This window comes from Orbilia oligospora, assembly GCF_000225545.1.
Source record: "Orbilia oligospora ATCC 24927 unplaced genomic scaffold scaffold00006, whole genome shotgun sequence".
NCBI classification, from domain to species: Eukaryota; Fungi; Ascomycota; class Orbiliomycetes; order Orbiliales; family Orbiliaceae; genus Orbilia; species Orbilia oligospora.
In genome coordinates this window covers 1,145,886-1,164,323 of record NW_011645563.1, presented here as the reverse complement: position 1 = coordinate 1,164,323, position 18,438 = coordinate 1,145,886, and the positions used below count along the sequence as shown (strand labels likewise).

Genomic DNA, 18,438 nt, shown 5'->3' with positions numbered 1-18,438 from the left:
TCAGCTGCAGATCAACACCTATTCTAGGGTTACACAGGGCTGTTCGTCAATAAGCAAGAGGAGTCCCTCTTCTTGGCAATTTCTTCCGAATCTTTTTTAAAGAGATTGCATATATTGCATATGACCGAAATTCTACTGCAAACTGATGAATTCATATGAATGAGGCCCTCTAGATCCCTAATTTGTTGTTATGTGTGGTATTCTGCTGGCGGTAGATTGGATTATTAATATTCATTCAGATCGATAGGCCGTCGGTAAGCGAAGGCACTTAGGATTAGTGCATCACAGCCTGCTTATGAGATGTAACACAAAAAATCCCCGCCATGTCCCTCCACCGACTTCGGATTTCTCAACCTCGCATTCTCCTCCACCACCAATTCTGCAAATTCCAACGTCATCCGTTCATCCTACCAATCACGACCTTCAGAACACCAGCTTCTTCATCCAAGCTACTTTCTACAACCACAATGTCGTCCCAGAAGATCGCAATTCGCACGGATAAGGCGCCCCCGCCATTTCCGGTTTATAACCAGGTGGGGCAATTTATGGAAGGTCCGGAGTATATTGTGGGGGTCCACTGAAATGCTAAGACGGAGAATTTCCCGGTGTTCTGTTATAGGCAATTCTTCACGACAAGACCGTTTATGTTTCCGGTCAGTTGGGAATGGACCCCGAGACCAAGCAGATGTTGGAAGGTCCCATCGCCGTTCGCGCTGTAAGTTCCGGCTAAATTTATGGTGACTCCAAAGCTGGATAAAGAAGTGAATTTGGCTAATATAATCTTATATCACTAAAGGAACAAGCATTGAAGAATCTCGGCGCTGTTCTTGAAGCCGCTGGCTCGAACATGAACCAGGTCCTCAAGGTCGTTGTGTTCTTGGTAGATATGAAAGACTTCCAGGAGGTTAACTCCGTTTATGAGAAATTCTTCGGAGATGTGAAGCCAGTATGTTTTCCCTTCCGTTTATTTTTGTCTATTTGGTTTGTTTGGGTTATTATAATTAACTTTTGCTTAGGCTCGATCATGCATTGCTGTTCACCAGCTTCCACTCGGAACTGATGTGGAGATTGAGTGCATCGCCCACGTGTAAGTCGGTAGGTTTTCTTTCAATGTCTTTGCCCATATATTTGGGAGTGGATCGCTAACGGATCTATTACCAAGGACTAAACCGATAATTACAGATAGGATAGGAAGTCCAAAACTGTAAAAAAAAAAAAGATAAAAAGGAAGATAAAAGAATTGCTAAAACCACGTTTGCAAGCCTGCATAAAATTGTAGATAACTAAGAAAATGCAAACGAGGTTACTTTATCCCCAAATCAATATCTCTTCACGGCTCAAAGTCAACCTTGATCCTCCTCGACTTCAGTTAGTAGGTGGTGAGGTCCAACCATTGAAATTGGAACCATCGTCTGGGGGACAGTTGGCCCAACCCGATGACCCTGGTAATACTGGCCATGGATACCGTGCATATGATCTTGTGTCAACACTTGGGGCACCGGTTGCATAACCATTTGCTGTGGTGCAGTAGTAATCAATCCGGTCCCAATTTGCCTTTGCGGTTGTATGAACGAACTCATATTCTGAGGATATGCTTGCATCATTTGGGCCGGGACCGCCATAGGGACTGGGACAACTTGTTGTTGGTGGTATAAGGGGTACTCGTGTCCTTGACGTGGGTATGGCGGCCTGTAAAATTCTCTCCGGTGGCTGTCGGTACTTCTAGATCTTGACCTAGAGCGTGACTTCGATCTGCTTCGGCTCCCGCTATGGCTTCTACTTCGACTCGAACTACGTTGGTTGGATCTACCCTGACGCGAGCGATGAGAATCATCTGAGTCTGTTGAGGATGTTGAGGAGTTATCATCATCATCCGAAGAGGATTCCTCGTCTGACTCTGGCGTCGTGAAGATTTTCTCAAATTTATATTTGTTAAAACCAACAGACTTTAAGCTACTGTTTGATTGCCTCCCGTTGGCAGAAAGGATAGTAGTGGTAGTTCCATTCCTGCCATCGTTAATTTCGACCGCAGTAGCTCCATTCCCAGATTTCTTCGCACTAGAATTGTCTACAACAATGGTTTTGCTGTCACCACGATTTCCATGGAGAGTGTGGTATCCGTTCCGACGAGTGATAAATTGCCCAAGGTCATGATCATAGTAGGGCGCTTCGGAGGCAGAGCTATGGGAATACTTGCTCTTGAGGGAACGAAGGGAATTGCGAGGTAAGTAGACACTACCACGCACAGCGCTGGGACGGCGAGCCGCAGGGCGAGAATTTGTGTAACCCGTATCGTCGTCGTATTTCTCAACAAGAGAAAGCCTAGGGAGACACATTTTAAATTTTGCACGGAAAAAACAAAAAGAGAAGAAGTAAGACTCGCGCTGGGTGGAGGAACGGCGAGGCAACGATGGAATATGCTCGATGCATGTGGAAAGGAGAGAGAAAAAAGATATCGCGGAGACTCGAGGGGTTTTATACATCTTTGCAAGTAAAGTATCACGTAGGTCGAAAAGGGTATACGTATTTCACACCTGGGAGAAATCTATCGTAAGATCGGGACGATTCAATCAGCGCTTTTTAAAATTTCGTTCAATAGGAAAAAAGCCTGTAATAAATTATGCCGCCTCGACGCAAGATTTCAAGATTATCATAATTTTGGGGATTTCATGCAGCAGCTTTCTTAATATCAAGCAACGGGGCCAAACATCCCGATTATACGAGTGGAAATTTTTTTTCAAAAGTCGAGATATGGAACCAGTTACATGTACATTTATCATATCACCTAGAGTAGGGACTTATTTGTACCTAAGTATCTATGTATCATGCTGCCGCGCCTGTTTCACAAATTCGCGCTGGTGCATTGGTTGGATTTTGCGTTTGGCATTCGAAGTGAGGTAAATTAAAGAAAAGGTGAGGCGAGCACAAGCAAGGCTTAAGACACTGAGTCCCGAATGCTCATGTGCGTCTTTGGCTAGAGAGATAGTCTACAGAAGTGTCGAAGCCTTGTAATATCACTAAGCGTTGTTTTTGTTGGAGCCGCAACAGCCTTCCTGCGTGTACTCTCCGTATATGCAATGGGAGTAGATGGAACGCGTATGTAGGCCGTGGTCGTTCGTAATTAAAATCTAATAGCGATAGTTCTTCAAGCGAAGTCATGGCAAAAGCGGACATATCGCAACTTTTATAAACCGGCTGCAGGCTTGCGACTATTACAAATTTCCAGATATTTTTTTATCTCATGATCATCTAACGGCGTGATTCATGCCCGCCATGCTCCGACCTCACGAAATTCTAGTAAACATTATGTATACAGTGCATGCATTCCACCTATGTGATTATACTAGTACTAGTCGATCCTGGGCCGCCTGTACTAGGTCTATATTAAATGCCTTAATGTTGAATTGTCGAATCCTGCCACTCATTATAGCCAAATTCAACATCAAACTCCACTTTCCCGAAAACGCCAATCGCCGCATACAAATCGTTATCTCCCATCAAGCCAGTGATATTTCCGTCTCCATTCAATCTTTGCGTATCCTCCCAGTCTCTCGGTTCGTCAATCATCCAATTGCCGACTTCTCTCCCATCTCTTGTTAGAAACGCCTGGGCCATTCCCATACGGAACCTTATTCCTAGTCCAATGGTTTCCCCCTCGTTGAACGGATGTGTGAATTCCTTACCGCCATAAGGATCATTGATATATCTGTTACCATCGTCGGAGTGGACTGCCAACCCTCCACGATGCCAACCGGGCAATCTCATTGGCGGGGTTGGAACATTCGTGTATCCAATGGCCAGCGAAGAGTCACCATGAAGCTTTTTGATCTTGATTTCATAGTATATGGTCTTGTAAGCCTTATCGCGAGGATAATGCCCAAGTGAGGAATAGAGGGGAAGCCCGCTGAGAAGGGTGGCGTCCTGGGTATCCTTATGTGTAGAAATCTCAAATCGACGGTTCGACTCAGGCGTTAGATGTCCCCCGAAATGGCCTGGCATAAACAGCCCGACTTCGCCCCGAGCAATGCGATCTAGAGTATTAGGATCATAGTGGGTAGGCCGGGCGACAGGATTGTGGCGACAATACTCGTGACCGGCTTCGGCATCATCCTCGCTAGCATTTAAGCCCTGGGAATACTTCTTAGAGCGCTGTGGCACTGCTGGAGGTGGAATCTGAACGTTGTAGACCATATATCCGGGTGGTGGACCCATTGGAGGACCGTAATCCTGATACCCTGGGGCGCTAGATGAACCACCGGCATGGTCGAAGCTTGGAGGAAGCTGGGTCGGCGGACTGATAAAAACATCTTAGTCTTAGAATATGCTCTATTTTATGCATTTAATTAACTACTTGAGTAGGCATATAGAATTGGCTTACGCATAGAAATGATCGGGCGGAGGAGGCCCGGGAGGGGGAATATCATATCCAGGGGGAGCATTTGAGGGTTCGCCAGGCGGACGATACACTGGACGGTATTCCTGCTCCGATTTACTGCTCTTTCCTTTATTGTCACTAGAGAGATGCGAAAAGTCGTCCCTTTTCTTCTTATCATCGCTCGACGAGCTCCCCTGGAGGTGGGAGAAGTCCTCCTGCTTATCCTTGCCGGTTAACTTGGACCAGAGACCCATTGCAACTGTAGACCGATATATCTGTGTTACGGTTAAGTTTCGATTGTTTTTGAAATGAAGAAAGGCTGAAAGTATTCGACCCAAGGCTTAAGCCAATTCTCGGGTGACTGGTATTTAAATACTTGGCTATATCCGAGCTGAAGCTTTACTACACGCGTCGAAGAGGCTGAAGAATCCAAGCGCAACTTAGCTTGGCCTGGGCGTGATGTCGGTTAGTTAGCTCAAACAACGTGTTGCGCACTGCACTGCTGACATGCTAATTAGATTTATTTCATTCATTCGCAGCGATGACGCTAAACCTCAAGAAGCGACACAGCTCGGCCATCTTTCCGAACCGAACCAAAGGTGAAAGCAAGTCACGGGTCTGCCTTGTTTCGACATGCACGGAAACTGACGGCAGCCTATTGCATGTCGTCGACACCTTCGATGGTTGGTGGGAGGGGTAGCAGAGCTGTAGAGGGCAGGCTTGTAGGGACAGGGTCTTTCATCCCACCAATACGAGTTCTCTAACCGAATCCAGCAGGAACCGACTGCTCGACTGTTCGCGGCTCGAGCTTTTATACTGATCGCTGGCTCACGGCAGGTAGAGATCACATTCAAACCCTTTCGACTTCTAGATTAACTCTCTTTGCAAGGAACCTGAATATCAGATGAGGGGAAACCCGGTCGAATTTCGAGGATCGCAAGCCGCTTGGGGAGGTTGGAGCACACCACTGCTGCTCGAAGTCTTAGAGCTTGTGATTTTGATCGTCCTTTCAGGCATGGTGTCTTCCTAGAAACAAGCCTGTGAAGGGCAGGGGAGCTTGTCCCATGTGGGTATTCACAACCGAATAGCGTCAATGCTCGACATTTGCGGTCAGGACTTATCTGACTGCAGAAAACCCGGGGGGGCGGAACCAAAAAAAACACGGTGAAACCTCAAGGAACTGCAAAAGCCGAGGCAGGAAAAGGCAGGTCGACATGCTTTGACCCTTCCGTTATCACTGTAACGATATCGTGATGATTGAGTTTTTGAGCCTTGGGTGAAAACGCCCCTGTTTCTGTTTCAACGACATCACCAACGTTAACCAGGGCCTTCAACAAGGATAAAAATGCGGGGAGACCTAATTGCAATATTGCGCAAAAAGACTTTCATGTGCAATTGGAAAGCTTTATGGTTGTAAAATGCAATGGGATATAAGCAGGGTCGAGGCCAACTGATGTCCCAGCGCCTGGCGCTGCTAACGAGCTCTAGCTTCAAATTATTATTCCAAGCCCTCCGCATTCATCGATTCCGAAAGGATCAAGACTGTCATTTCCATACACCGGTCAACCAGCTCCCTAAGGATTATACAATTGTTATAACAAGAAGTCTAAGTCTTTAGAGGCACAGTCCCTTCAATTGTGAACAATTGGGCCGTTCCTGCATCAGTTGCCATCATTCTGCATTCGAAGTTAATGGCTCAGTCGCCACTCCGGGTGTCAATACCTTTTGGCTTTTAAGAGATTTCCACAGACGGAACGTCTGCACAGCAGGGAATACCCGTCTCTCACTAAGGAAAATAACCCGTCTTATGATCGAAGCCGACTCCATCCATCTGCGTCTTTTCGTCGTTGCATTTTGAAAAAAGCTAGCCCAACATCGCATGGCACATCGTCTACTGACCATTCAAAAGGCTTCTACAAGCCCTTCGATTTGTCTTCTATGCTTCGTTTTGCATAGCTGCATCTCTCAGCTCCGCCAATCTTCGCTGAAGCAGGGAATTGGGTCTGGATCTCAACCTAGTTGAGATATCTGTGGTCACCGTCCCCCGCCGGGCCTATCGTGTTACAGAACCCGCCTCTCGAGAAAGGAAGCTGTGTCCGAGGTACATATAGTGATCACCCTATATTGCTTAGGAACTTAGGACATTGCATAAATTCTATACTACACCCGTATTATTATTTTTCGACATATTTTTGACCAAGCGGAACCAATAACTTGGTTTTAACTTGGTCTCTAACGGTTTAGTCGGGATTGGTATTGGGCCGTTTCTGTCTTTTCGGGTTCTTAGTTGAACCTCGACGAAAAGTCCTAGGAAGTAAAAGGAACTCGAAAATCATATTTTCTTTCCGAAATAATTCAATTCCTTCCTTTCCAAACAATCGACGACGAATATACGGCAACGCCAAAGTTGACACGAAGGGAAGACCAGCTATCCTTGTAGTTGCCCCAAGGTCCTTGCCTGCCTTGGCTAGCTTTGTTTGGGCTTCAGTAGCGTCCACCTCGAACAACTCATAAGTACAAGGGTCACCGACATTGTCAGGCAATCGAGATATCGACTGTTTAAATAAATAACGACCCTTCAAAATGGAGAAGAAGGAACTAGAGGCTCTGGCTATGGCGTACACTGACCCTCCCCAATACTTCCTCACACCGCCTCACGAGCGCGACATACTAAATGAAATGGCTTTCAGTTCGAACAGGTTTTCTTACATGGCACCGGCAGCTGTCAACTCGCCACCGTTGAGAATTTTGTCACTAGGTAAGCATCTTCTAATTTATCATTTCTCAAATCAAAAACATGCTGAAGATCGATTGTTAACGTTTAAGATTCCACAGATGGAGGAGGGGTCAAAGGATATTCTTCGCTCCTGCTGTTGCAGGAAGTCAGTAAGTCCAAGAAACCGAACAAGACATGTGTTGCATAAAAAGTTGAGTTTTGCTGATAATTTCTTGGTGGTAGTGTATCGGTTGTTCGTAGAACTTAACGGAAGACCGCCTCAAATGCACGAGATTCCCTTACCTTGTGATCATTTTGATATGGTAAGTTCCTTAGATTTCCAAATCTCAGGCTTGTATTCTTCTCTAGTTAGAACCTCGATGCTAATATATGATAATATATTCTAGATTGCTGGTGTTGGAACTGGCGGGTATGCAACCACAACAACACATTCCCATCCAATGATATCTTGACGACTAACAGTTATTAATTGTCTTTCAACAGTCTTATAGCTCTTATGCTTGGACGGCTGCGCATGGATGTCGAAAGTTGCAAAGAACAATGGGTAAAGATGGCCAAGCGAGTATTTGAAACCGACAAAACTATTGCAGGAATCCCCTTCAAAACAACCGTCTTCAAAGCATCGAAACTTGAGACGGTCATTAAAGAAATTACAAAAGAGTATACTGCTGGTGAAAACGAAGATGCAAAGAGGCAAAAAATGAAGGCCTTGCAACACAAGAAGAATTTTAGCATGGACTCGAAGGATAGTACGGGAAGGACGAGGGCGAGCAGTTCATCAAGTGGAGAGACAGCCTACAGCAGGCGGAGCGACGAGCTTAGAATGTTGGCTGGAGATGACGACTCAATACTATATGAAAAGGGCATGAAGTTTGAATATCTTACAAAACTTAAATCATCATCAGATGGTGCTTTGGTCGGACCGAAGACTCCTGGAGACGCGGAGGCATTGTTATACGATCCAAGAGACGACAGATGCAAGACGTAGGTCTCCATATACTTGTTTGAGTTAGTGTTCTGGCTATCACTAACACAGTCTATTTCAGCTTTGTCGCCGCAATGTACCAAAACTCTCCAGAAGGTGCATCTCCATGTCTTCTCCGAACATATTTATCTTTGTCATCTTTGAACCCGGAACCCAACTGCAAGATTTGGGAGGCAGGTCGCGCTACTTCTGCAACAATGACTGCTTTCAAGCCTATTCAAATTGGTCAGACCGTTTTCTTGGATGAGGGAGCAGGTAGATACAACATTACTCCGACAGTCATCGAGGAAGCGACCTGCAACGAATGGCCCGGCCGAGCAGTCGGGTGTGTCCTTTCTGTTGGTACTGGCCGACCACCCCCAAAGAAGCAGAGTGGCTCCCAGCCATGGTGGGAAAGCAAAATACATACACCCTTTGACAACTTTGTCGACGCTAAAAAGCGACTAGTACACAAAACACACTTGAGCGAAGAGATTCACCAGATGTTGTTAGGAGGAGGAACCAACGGTCTTGAGAAGTGGGGAGTACAGAAGGACGATTATTTCCGACTTAATGTTGACATGGGTGTTACCGACTTTGCAATGAATGAGTGGCAGAGACTATCAGATATCAGCACGAGCACTAAGAGGTGGCTGAATAGTCCTGAAGGAAAGAAGGTTATTGGGGATTGTGCTATCAAGCTGGCTCACATCTGGCGAGCAAAAAATGTAAGCCATCTCGTTCGATCTCTCTTACACCAGGTATTTATTATTGGATGCTAAATCCCGTCTTCAGATCCCGCCTCCAAAGAACCCTCTCCGCCAACAAATTCCACTCGTGGCAGACCCTCCCATTGAGCCACTTGTCACACGTTCTCGCCCAGTCTCGCTCTCAGCAGACACTACCCCTCGTCCACCTAGCAGAATGAGACCGAGAACACAAGCCCACGAGCGCCAACTCTCATACACCCCAACCTCAACACCTCCTGCCACCATTTCTCGGGCTAGAACAATCACGGGTCCGGTCCGCCACAACTCCCAAAATCTTCATGAATACTCCTATCACAACCCACATCACCATCACCAAAAAAGCTTGTCGTTATCATCCACATATCGGGACTCTTATTATACATCCGAAGATGAATCCGATGAGATCAAACCGCGCCCACTAAGTGTTCGACAACGAAGCTTTACAACCAGTAGCGCAAGCAATAGTTCTAGCTCTATCGTTATCGACGGTGGAGTTCTAGGAAATGGGAAAGACAAGAGATATTCCGTTTTGAACACAATACCAACAGCTCCGGTGCCACCAATCCCACGCCGAGCTATGACGGAGGGAAGAATCAATATCAGCCCAACTTTGAACCCGATTCCTAACCCGAATCCTCCTTCTCCAGACGAATAAGACTTTCTTAACCTTCTATAACCACTTATTATCTTATGACTTTTAATCAGCGATCCTTTGCACTAATTCGGAGTTTTTTTTTTTTTTTTTTTGGATTTATTTTTCTTGTGAATATTTTTGATATTTCTTTTTTTAGTGTCATCTACTGGATACGGAGCGGTTTTTTGAGATTTACTTCGGTACTTACGAGCGAATTGGCTTTCCTTTGTTCTTTGACAAAATCAAAATGGGGATTTGGAGTGGTGGGGATTAATAATTAGTACATCTTGACAATATTTAAGCAGACGGGAGGCTATACATCTTCCTAAGGAGCTTGTTAGCATGCAGCGGTTGGTGTGTATATTAACTACAGTCCTTTCTTTTAACAAACGGTCATTGCTCCTTGATCTGCGAGACGAGAGAGAGAGAGAGCGAGAGAGAAAAGTATATACTGAGGCCTTAACTTCTGTTTTTCTTTCTCCTCTCCTTTTTTATTATTATTAGTAGTGCCTGGACCTGGCCTGGGAACTCTTTTTTATTTGGAACTTTCATCGAAGCGCTTTGGTTAGTCTTGGGCCCGTGGAGGCTACCCTTCAAGCATGCATATTCTTTGAGATATATTTTTTCTTCTACCTCGTTTATACAGGTGGTTATCATAAACTGGTGCGGTGCACTGTGCAAAATGTATATAATCTTTTTATATCATGAAAACCGATCTTGAGAAATGAATGATATCCAGAAAGGGGAGATATTGTTTGCTGTTACGCTTTTCTTCTCCCCCTTCCTCTCAACCATAACTAGGTAATTAGATAGTTACCATAACCTTTGAAATAGGCTTCCTGGGATTCCTGGGACGTATTAAATCGATATGCTTTGTAGAGATACATCTACACATCGATATAGGTAGTATATGCGCCGTAAATAATTGAGAATTTAATTGTTTTTCAACCCTATGCCCTGCTAGCCGGCATGCATGCATTAAGAACATAAATCGATCGATCGTAAGGTAGCCTCGAGATCAGGCGCAGATATCGTAAGGATGGATGAAAACTCCGAGGACATAATACTTATGAGCACTAGTGCTAGTACGTAAACGCCCCCTCCCAAGAAGTCCTCTTGTCCGTTATCTCTACAAGTTTTAGCTAGCGGGTATACCTAGATCTCGAACGCCCTCTTCGATCGATCCCCTAGAGCAGCTCTCCGCTACCCGGTAAGTATAAATTCATACAATCTTAAAAAAAAACCCCCAGCTTATACTATCGATAAAATACACAAAAATCAAACAATCATGAAGAGAAAAAAAGGGTGTAAAAAAATTTGTTAGGGAGGGAATGTAATATACAAACCATCCGCTATGCGATGCAATTATTGCGCATGCGCATGCAAGCCCTTGAATTCCTCACCGGATCTGAAAAAAAGGGTACTACACAACTTAACGTTAATTAACGGAGGAAAAATACTTATATAGTACTAGTTTTAAACCAAATCGAGAACAAACGGGGCTATCCGCGGAAAGGGGATGTTAATAATTATATAAGTTTACGTCTGGGTAATATAAATACCGGAACGTTTAACACCTCGGTTCCATATCCATGATTCTGGAGTGCACGTCTTGACCGATCAAGGGGTGCTAAAGTCGATCAGGGCGGAGTACAGACTTTTGGTATCCTTCGAAGGACAGTAGTAGTTAGTACCTAAAAGCATTTCTTAAGCCATTTTCGGAACACAAGTTTCAAAAAAAAGTTGGGACGAGAATTCGAAATCCAAAAGAGTCATGTCGACTGAAAAAGTATATCCCACACTAGCCACATCAACGCTAACCGTCTAGTGTCGACAAAATATGACGTAGACATATATATATGTATAAGATCGGGAGGAACTTAAAAAGGATGGAAGTATCCGCTTTTAGTAGTCCTTACGATCTAGGGAGGGGGATATTTCCCGAGATTATCTATCTGTTTCTTACATAGAATAGTCGGTTTCCAGACTTGTAGGAACACTAGTACCTGGATTCCTTCCACTAACTAGTAAGGAACATGCAGTCGCGTGGCTTTATAAATATGGGTATGGCAGCCGATGTTACCCGTCCCCCATTAGCGCTATACAAGTAAGCTTATAAGCATATTATCTGAGATTCTATTTGGCCGACGGAGATCGAACAGTCGGCAATGTAATAGGGAAGAGCGTATCAAAAAGGGGAGAAATATTATGCAACCGACTGTGAACGAGCTATCGCACAAGAGAGAAGAAAGAAAAAATAGAAGAAGAATGAATCGAAACTCCCTTAAATAGCCCCCCCCTAACATTGAATTTTGATAAAAGAAAGAAGAGTAGAAAAATCGCAAAGAAAACACCGTTCCTGAAGCTATGCATGAATTAGAGAAAAAGGAAAGTAAAAGAAAACAGAAAATCATCCTATGATTTCAAAGAGAGAGAAAAAGGAAGAAGAAGAACCGCCATATTCGTCAGAAAAGAAAGATACATATGTAATCCAGTGACCAATATGACATCTACCAATTCCAAGTCTTTGCTGCCGCCAGGAAAACAGGTGGCTTCCACTTCAATAGACTGGAATCAATAGTTCTCTTCCCTTTAACCTTCTGTTTCTCCAGTAAAGCATCTCGCTGGGCGATCACACCCGCAGTTAGGCAAATAACATGCTGTCCTTTCTGTACCGTGAAAAAAAGTAATGGTTAGCATTCATTACACCTAAACCAAGCCCCGAAGTCAAAGACGTTAGGAATAATACTTACGAAATACTTGATCATATTTAAATTCTGCAACGTATGCACCACATCATTCGCCGTCATCGCCAGTCTCGCCGCAATTTCATCCACACTAATCTCCCCTTTATTCTCCTTCACCTCAACCAGCAAATCCACAATAACTTCTTGCCAAAAGGCTCTGTACCCCAACAATCCCAAGTCACTCAACGGCTTCTCAGGACTCCCCAACTTTCCTTCCCTTTTTGACAACTCATAACTAAAAGCTATCAAAAGTCTACCGTATCCCAGACGTTGGTACTGCGGTAGCGTGAGAATACACGCCACGTTGTAATTCTCCGCACTTTCTTTTTCCTTCGAAAAGTATCCGAGCAAGTGACAACCATATTCATCCCTCGACGTCATGCAGTAAAACAAGAAAGGGTCGACGTCGTAGTAAAGCGTTTTATGGTCCAAAAAGCATTTACTCAACAGACATAAATTCCTACACCAAGTCCTCTGCCTCCTCCCATCGATTTCATAAAAGCTGACATTCTCATCTCGATAAATCTCATTCCCAGGCGGATGAAACAACTCACACTTCATCCGATGTCGCTGGTATCTCCTTTCTTCTCCAAAATAGCTCAAACAGAACTCACAGATATAAACAACATCACATTCCGTGAGTTCCGCAGGGTAGGGAGAGAAATACCACGTTTCGACTTCATATTTTCCAATCTGTAGTTTTGATAAATTTCTGACGCGGGCGACCTCATGAGCGGATTGTGTCATAGACCCCGAAGTACGGAGCTTTTCGATTTCCTTCTCTTTTGAGAAGCCCTCTACCTCGCCATTATTACCAATTGTAGGATCGGTTTGTAGAGCTGAGATTATATTCCCAGCAGGGGTTTCGACGAGATCGATGCCATCATCGTCCGGAGCCGGCGTGGCTGCGAAGGATTGTGGAGATGCATGTTCGGCCTCGAATGTTACCCTGTTACGCTTTAGAGGACGAGAAGTGGATGCTGATGGAGTCGACGGACCTGCTGTTGGGTCCGGTGTAGATGCTATGCTATCTCTGGGTAACTTTTTGTCTTTCTTTTGGTTCTTGAGGTTTGGATACGATTGTTCCTTCTTTGGTGGCGTTGGCTTTTCGGGGACTGGGAACTCGACTTCTCGTGTTATGTCGATACGACTAGCGGCTACCCACTCGTCGAGACGCTAAAATAAAGAAAAAGAAGAAGAAGAAGAAGTACAATATTAGTAAATGTAATCTTCTAAAAACGAAATGCATATAAAATAATGCATTCGAGGTGAGGATATATACCTTGTTGAAATCCTGATAATGGACATAAAACACCGGCTCCCCTTTCCTTGTAGTCTTTGACAATATCTCTGCCTTCCTGGGTTCTCCATCCTTCTCCACCCAAGCTTTGACTCCAATCCTATGATTCAAAGAAAAAATTCACTATGTTAGCACAGCTCAACATAAAAAAAGTTTTGAGTCTTGCGTTGTCGTGTTGTTCGTGTTGCAAAAAAAAAAGAGGACGATTTCTATCACGTGACAATCCTGACAAACACGTCCTTCCTCTCTCTTCGGGGGTTATAAGGGGAGGGAAAAAGGGAGGAGCATCTTACGCAAGCGTGGCGATGGTCGCAAAGCCGGTGATGACTTCCTTCTCAACCGTGGGTTCTTGAGACCCGTCTCTGGCGACCATGGTGTACGTATTCTATGGGACTCTGTAGATGGGATTTTTGGCTTATTTTTCTTTGGATGGATTACTTTTTTTGTTTTTTTTTTTTTTTCCCTTCCCGTGGCGCGTTGTTTGGCGGTGAGTTTTTATTTTATTTTATATTGTTTATTATATTGGTTTAATTGTTTTTTTATGGGAAATTTGATAGGTTTTCTTCGGAGGTGATGCGGTTTGAAAGGGGTTTGTAGGTTTTTTGGCACAACATGAAAAAGGCTGTTGAATTTTGAGTTGCAAACGATGTTGTGGTCACGTGAGTTTCGATCTGGCAGCTAGACAACGCAGGCTGTTGGCTGTTGACTGTTGACTGTTGACTGTTGACTGTTGAGGACAGTTTTCTTAATACACTGCACTGGGAATATGCGAACAACATTACGAGACTGTAAACAGCTGTAGGGACGGACATACGGTCACTGGGTACTTTATACTTTGACAATATTGGAACAATATGAGAGGAAAAAAACGAACCCCGGTCTAGTGCCATTCAATCTTTGAAGTATCTGGATGCCTTTAATTCGCAACAAATCTCAGCTCTTTAATTCGAGCTATTGGCCTGCCAGCCAATCCCAGATAGACGCCGTATAAGTATATAAACAAGAAGAAAAACAGAAAAAAGAAAAAGCAGAAGTCTCAAAGGACTATTTTTGACAAGAAGAACAAGAAGAAAGAAAAGATAGATAAATATAAGAAGAAGAAGAAGAAGAGGAAGAAGAAGAATGTGGAGTATAAAGAAGAGAAAAAGAGGGAAAAGAAGAAAAGAAGAAACAATAATATGGTACAATAGAATCAGGGCAGAAGTGAAGGTCTGAAGTAAAAATTGGAAAGATGGAGGAATATTTACACCCGAAGTGAAGGTGAAGTAAGTGATAGAATAAGCAAAATAGAAAAGAGAAGAGAAAAGAAGAGAAGAGAAGAGGAAAAGAGAAGCTGAATATGAGACAGCATGCAAGCATATCCGCTGAAGAGAAATGAAAACAGACACAAACCAACTCTATTATCATAAACAAGGTTGCAACAAAAAACAGAGAGAGGGAAACGAAAACCTCGCTGTATTAATGATTAAGAGACTCGTCGTTCATAGCTGGGGATATGAGGTTCGCAAAGATAGAGAAACGGACGCATTTTTGGACTGTCAAAGCAAAAGGTCGTGTCGGTACGGTGGAAAGGACGAATTCGTGTCGTGGACTGGGAAATATAACAAAGGAATCGAGATAGCTGGTAAAAAAGTCGCTAGGTCGAGTATTTAGGCGTACAGCGGGATTTCCTTCTCCCAGCCGTAAAACGCAAGCATTTCGCGGAACATCATTCCGTACCACTGATGAAAAAAAAAAGTTAATTTTGATGCTCTGAAGTACATCGGTGGATATGGGAAAGTAGTCTCACCTCCATAGGCTCCCATTCGTTGCAGCCTTTGTGGCAGTGTTCCCTTGGATTAGGCTTTGGCTTCCTGACTGTGAAATGGACAATCACAGCCTCGTCCCATAGCAGGTCCCAGTAGTATCGGTGGAATTGGTACTAAAAAAAAGGAAAAGAAAAATTGTTAGCGTTTCTTTCCCAGCTCCAAGATCCCAAAATTGCTACTCGAGTAGCTTACCATAATCAGGTTGAAGTTGTATTTGTATGGCAACCCAAAGTACCTGAACCGGTAGTACGTATTTAAGAAAGCCTGATCGGCGTCGTTCGGCGAATGGTAGTTTGGATCCGAAACGTGCTTCACCAGCGAGTGAAATTCCTCAGTCGAAGGTCTCAGTACCATCAACCCCGAATTAAACCTGTTGTCTGTAATCACATCCCACCAGACGTCTGGCGCAGCTGCGAAATCTCCAGGCATCTGCCATAGTTCCGCTAGGGAGCCTTTACACACTGTGTCCGCATCCAAAAAGATGATTCTTTCGTATTCGGTCCAACTCCAAACGTGCAGCTTGTTGAGATTGTGTCGATGGTGACTTCTGATCTGCGATGTATCCACGTTTTCGAACTCCAATTCCTCAGCTTCTTTTACTCTCCAGCCAGCTCTCTCCAATCGCGTAATATTCTCGGCTGAAACACCATCGTTACCGCCGGATCGGACCAACATGACCAGCTCGGCGTCCATAGCTACTAGATCGTTGTGTTTCTGGATCGAATATCCTAGCATGAGTCCCAGGGCGGTGTATGAGCCCGTTTGTATGGTTGAGGTAATAGCATATCGTGGTTTCCGACGTATCAGGGCCTGTTCCTCCTTAGTGTATAATTTACTGGAGCTCCGTCGAGGACTTTGAGCATGCGATCGGAGAGGGTATTTCCGGCGCGATTCCCAAGGTCTTGTGTCGCCATCGTCTGAAGGAAAATGAAGGGAAACATGGTTAGCACGTGCTTTTGAACTTTAACGGAAAAAGTGAGAAACAAATATTAAAGATCAAGGAGAGTAGAGCGAACCTGTTATTCTTAGTAAGAGAAATAATATAACGAGGACGATTATTATCGGTAACAGTATTCCTGACCGGTTGAGGGAGAACTGTCGAGGTAGCATTGCGTGGGAGGATGGACGTGTGCCAAGCCAGTTGATGGTTGAGAGGGAGAGCAAAGGAAGAAATCAGGGGGAGAATTCAAGGTAGGTGTGGAAGCTAGATCGCGAAGATCCACACCGGCCCAGCTGGAGTGTAATCCTGCAGTGCGATATCAAAATTGAAGATGCAATTGAAGCGACGGTATCGTAAATGTAACGAGAGAAACTGTGGGGGGATTGATTTGGTTGAGTTTGGTTGAGTTTGGTTTGGGCGGTTTCAAATTCGAAGACAAGACAAGTCAAGCCAGGCAGGCCTTTTTGGGGATGTGGATGAGGTGTTGTTTTAATATTTCTGAACTGGAATTTCCTCCTTTTAATTGAGAATCATTAAGCAAATTCCGCTCAGGAGAATTGCTAAATGGCCGGCTGAAAGAAAATAAAAATAGAAGAAGGAAAATTCTGTCAATGCTTCCTTTGCACTTGACTGACTGGGTTCCTGTATATATGTATCAGATAGGTGGATACATATGACGACCTATGTGTGTATGTATGTGTATGTAGTATGTAGTATATGTATATAACGGTTGCAATGTTGTACCTGACTGGTGCCTGGTCGGAATGTCGCTAGTGCTTCAGGAACAGAGCTCGGATATGCCGCAGGAATTATCGTTTACTGTCAAATCAATTGCGAGAAACCCGTGAAGCCTAGATTCGCATCTGGAAATCTAGAATGATGGCCTTGGAAGTCCAGTCCTAGAATGAGTCGAACGAGTGAAGTAGAAATAGAGTAGAACCGAGCAAAACAAAGAACGACCGTCGAAGAGAGAGAGACAGAGAGAAGATATTCCCAGTTCCAGGTCAGGCCAGGCAGAAGATGAATGTCGGCTATAATGGACCGGCCTTGTTCGAAAAAGGACAGTGCGTGAGATAAAGGTTAAAGTGAACAGGGAAGCTGCAATTCGTTCCGTCTATGTTCCCTTTGCTTCCAAGAGTCGATATCACTTGGGATCCTTTAAGCAACTACTCTAACAGTCGATTAGACTCGTCGTCTCCGTCGTCGTCTCTCGTCCGTCGAATTTGAACTAACTGAAGGAGGTGGTGGGAGGGGTCGATCGATCGAATGAAGTAATTACCAAGTGAGAGGGAAAAGCGAGAGAGGATTGATTGATTGATTGATTGATTGATTGATTGATTGATATAAGGTAAGTACTTAGCTACCTATTACATATATCGAGAAACGAGCGACGAATCCACCAAATCTGTGAATTGATCCAGATATATAGTATAGTATGGTATAATAAAACAAGAAGATGGTGAGTAAGAAAAGAGAGAAAGAGAAGAACATTACATACTTACATACTTACATACATGATAACATTACATCTTACATAGCACAGGTTATGTATAGACGGCGCACTAATGCATGGCGTAAACCACCATCGATTCGACCTTGAAACTTCGCCAAGCGGGCAGCAAACCAGCGAACGTCGCCTGTCCGAAATGCTCCAATCAAACCTTCTTGGACTCCCACAGCACCCCCTGCACCAACTTGATTCCGCAGTGCTTCGAACTAATACTTCCCTCTCGTTTTATTTTATTTTATTTTATTATATTATTTTTTATTCTTATTTTTCTCTCATTGGCATTGTCATATATAAGTAGTTGTAAAGCATTTGTTTCCGTTTCGCCTGTCAAAAAAAAAACTGACTTGACGCATGCAAAGCATTCACAAGGTAAGAAAGGGACAGGAAGGAAAGGGATAGCTTCCCAAAAGGAAAGAAAGAAAGGGAAAAAAAGCCATCCCAAAGAATGACAGCCGCCCAGACCAGACAGCGAGCGCCAATCGTCAGTTGCGCAAGATCCCCAAGAGCCTTGCCATGGAGGTAAAAGCTATATTTGTATCAAAAATTACAAAAAAAGCTGACGACTACTTTTTTATTCTTTCCGGGGGTACGTGCATTCGTCGATCTCTCTTTCACAAACTGGCCACTAACAGGCAGTCAAGAAGCAGGTCCTCTAACTACTAAATAAGCTCTAC

The 18,438-nt window shown here is 44.1% G+C and overlaps 6 protein-coding genes across 6 annotated transcripts; 2 read left to right on the top strand and 4 right to left on the bottom strand.

Moving 5' to 3' along the window:
• Positions 1 to 323: 323 nt before the first annotated feature.
• On the top strand, positions 324 to 1,208 carry AOL_s00006g359 (uncharacterized protein; the record flags this gene model as incomplete). Its single annotated transcript, XM_011119668.1, has 5 exons — positions 324 to 533; positions 620 to 715; positions 797 to 946; positions 1,017 to 1,087; positions 1,163 to 1,208. 5 exons carry the CDS (start codon positions 324 to 326, stop codon positions 1,206 to 1,208), a joined length of 573 nt encoding a protein of 190 aa, XP_011117970.1.
• A 135-nt stretch (positions 1,209 to 1,343) lies between these two features.
• AOL_s00006g358 (uncharacterized protein) lies at positions 1,344 to 2,336 on the bottom strand (the record flags this gene model as incomplete). The annotated part of the gene is made up of 1 exon (XM_011119667.1): positions 1,344 to 2,336. The coding sequence occupies one exon, from the start codon at positions 2,334 to 2,336 to the stop codon at positions 1,344 to 1,346; it is 993 nt and encodes a 330-aa protein (XP_011117969.1).
• Positions 2,337 to 3,393: 1,057 nt separating this feature from the next.
• On the bottom strand, positions 3,394 to 4,629 carry AOL_s00006g357 (uncharacterized protein; the record flags this gene model as incomplete). The annotated part of the gene is made up of 2 exons (XM_011119666.1): positions 3,394 to 4,294; positions 4,379 to 4,629. The coding sequence occupies 2 exons, from the start codon at positions 4,627 to 4,629 to the stop codon at positions 3,394 to 3,396; spliced, it is 1,152 nt and encodes a 383-aa protein (XP_011117968.1).
• Positions 4,630 to 6,958: 2,329 nt separating this feature from the next.
• Positions 6,959 to 9,480, top strand: AOL_s00006g356 (uncharacterized protein; the record flags this gene model as incomplete). Its single annotated transcript, XM_011119665.1, has 7 exons — positions 6,959 to 7,133; positions 7,211 to 7,261; positions 7,335 to 7,414; positions 7,499 to 7,521; positions 7,596 to 8,096; positions 8,159 to 8,804; positions 8,872 to 9,480. The coding sequence occupies 7 exons, from the start codon at positions 6,959 to 6,961 to the stop codon at positions 9,478 to 9,480; spliced, it is 2,085 nt and encodes a 694-aa protein (XP_011117967.1).
• Positions 9,481 to 11,969: 2,489 nt separating this feature from the next.
• On the bottom strand, positions 11,970 to 13,879 carry AOL_s00006g355 (uncharacterized protein; the record flags this gene model as incomplete). The annotated part of the gene is made up of 4 exons (XM_011119664.1): positions 11,970 to 12,128; positions 12,213 to 13,382; positions 13,489 to 13,606; positions 13,800 to 13,879. 4 exons carry the CDS (start codon positions 13,877 to 13,879, stop codon positions 11,970 to 11,972), a joined length of 1,527 nt encoding a protein of 508 aa, XP_011117966.1.
• A 1,276-nt stretch (positions 13,880 to 15,155) lies between these two features.
• AOL_s00006g354 (uncharacterized protein) lies at positions 15,156 to 16,228 on the bottom strand (the record flags this gene model as incomplete). Its single annotated transcript, XM_011119663.1, has 4 exons — positions 15,156 to 15,227; positions 15,296 to 15,427; positions 15,507 to 16,124; positions 16,151 to 16,228. The coding sequence occupies 4 exons, from the start codon at positions 16,226 to 16,228 to the stop codon at positions 15,156 to 15,158; spliced, it is 900 nt and encodes a 299-aa protein (XP_011117965.1).
• Between the last annotated feature and the right edge of the window lie 2,210 nt (positions 16,229 to 18,438).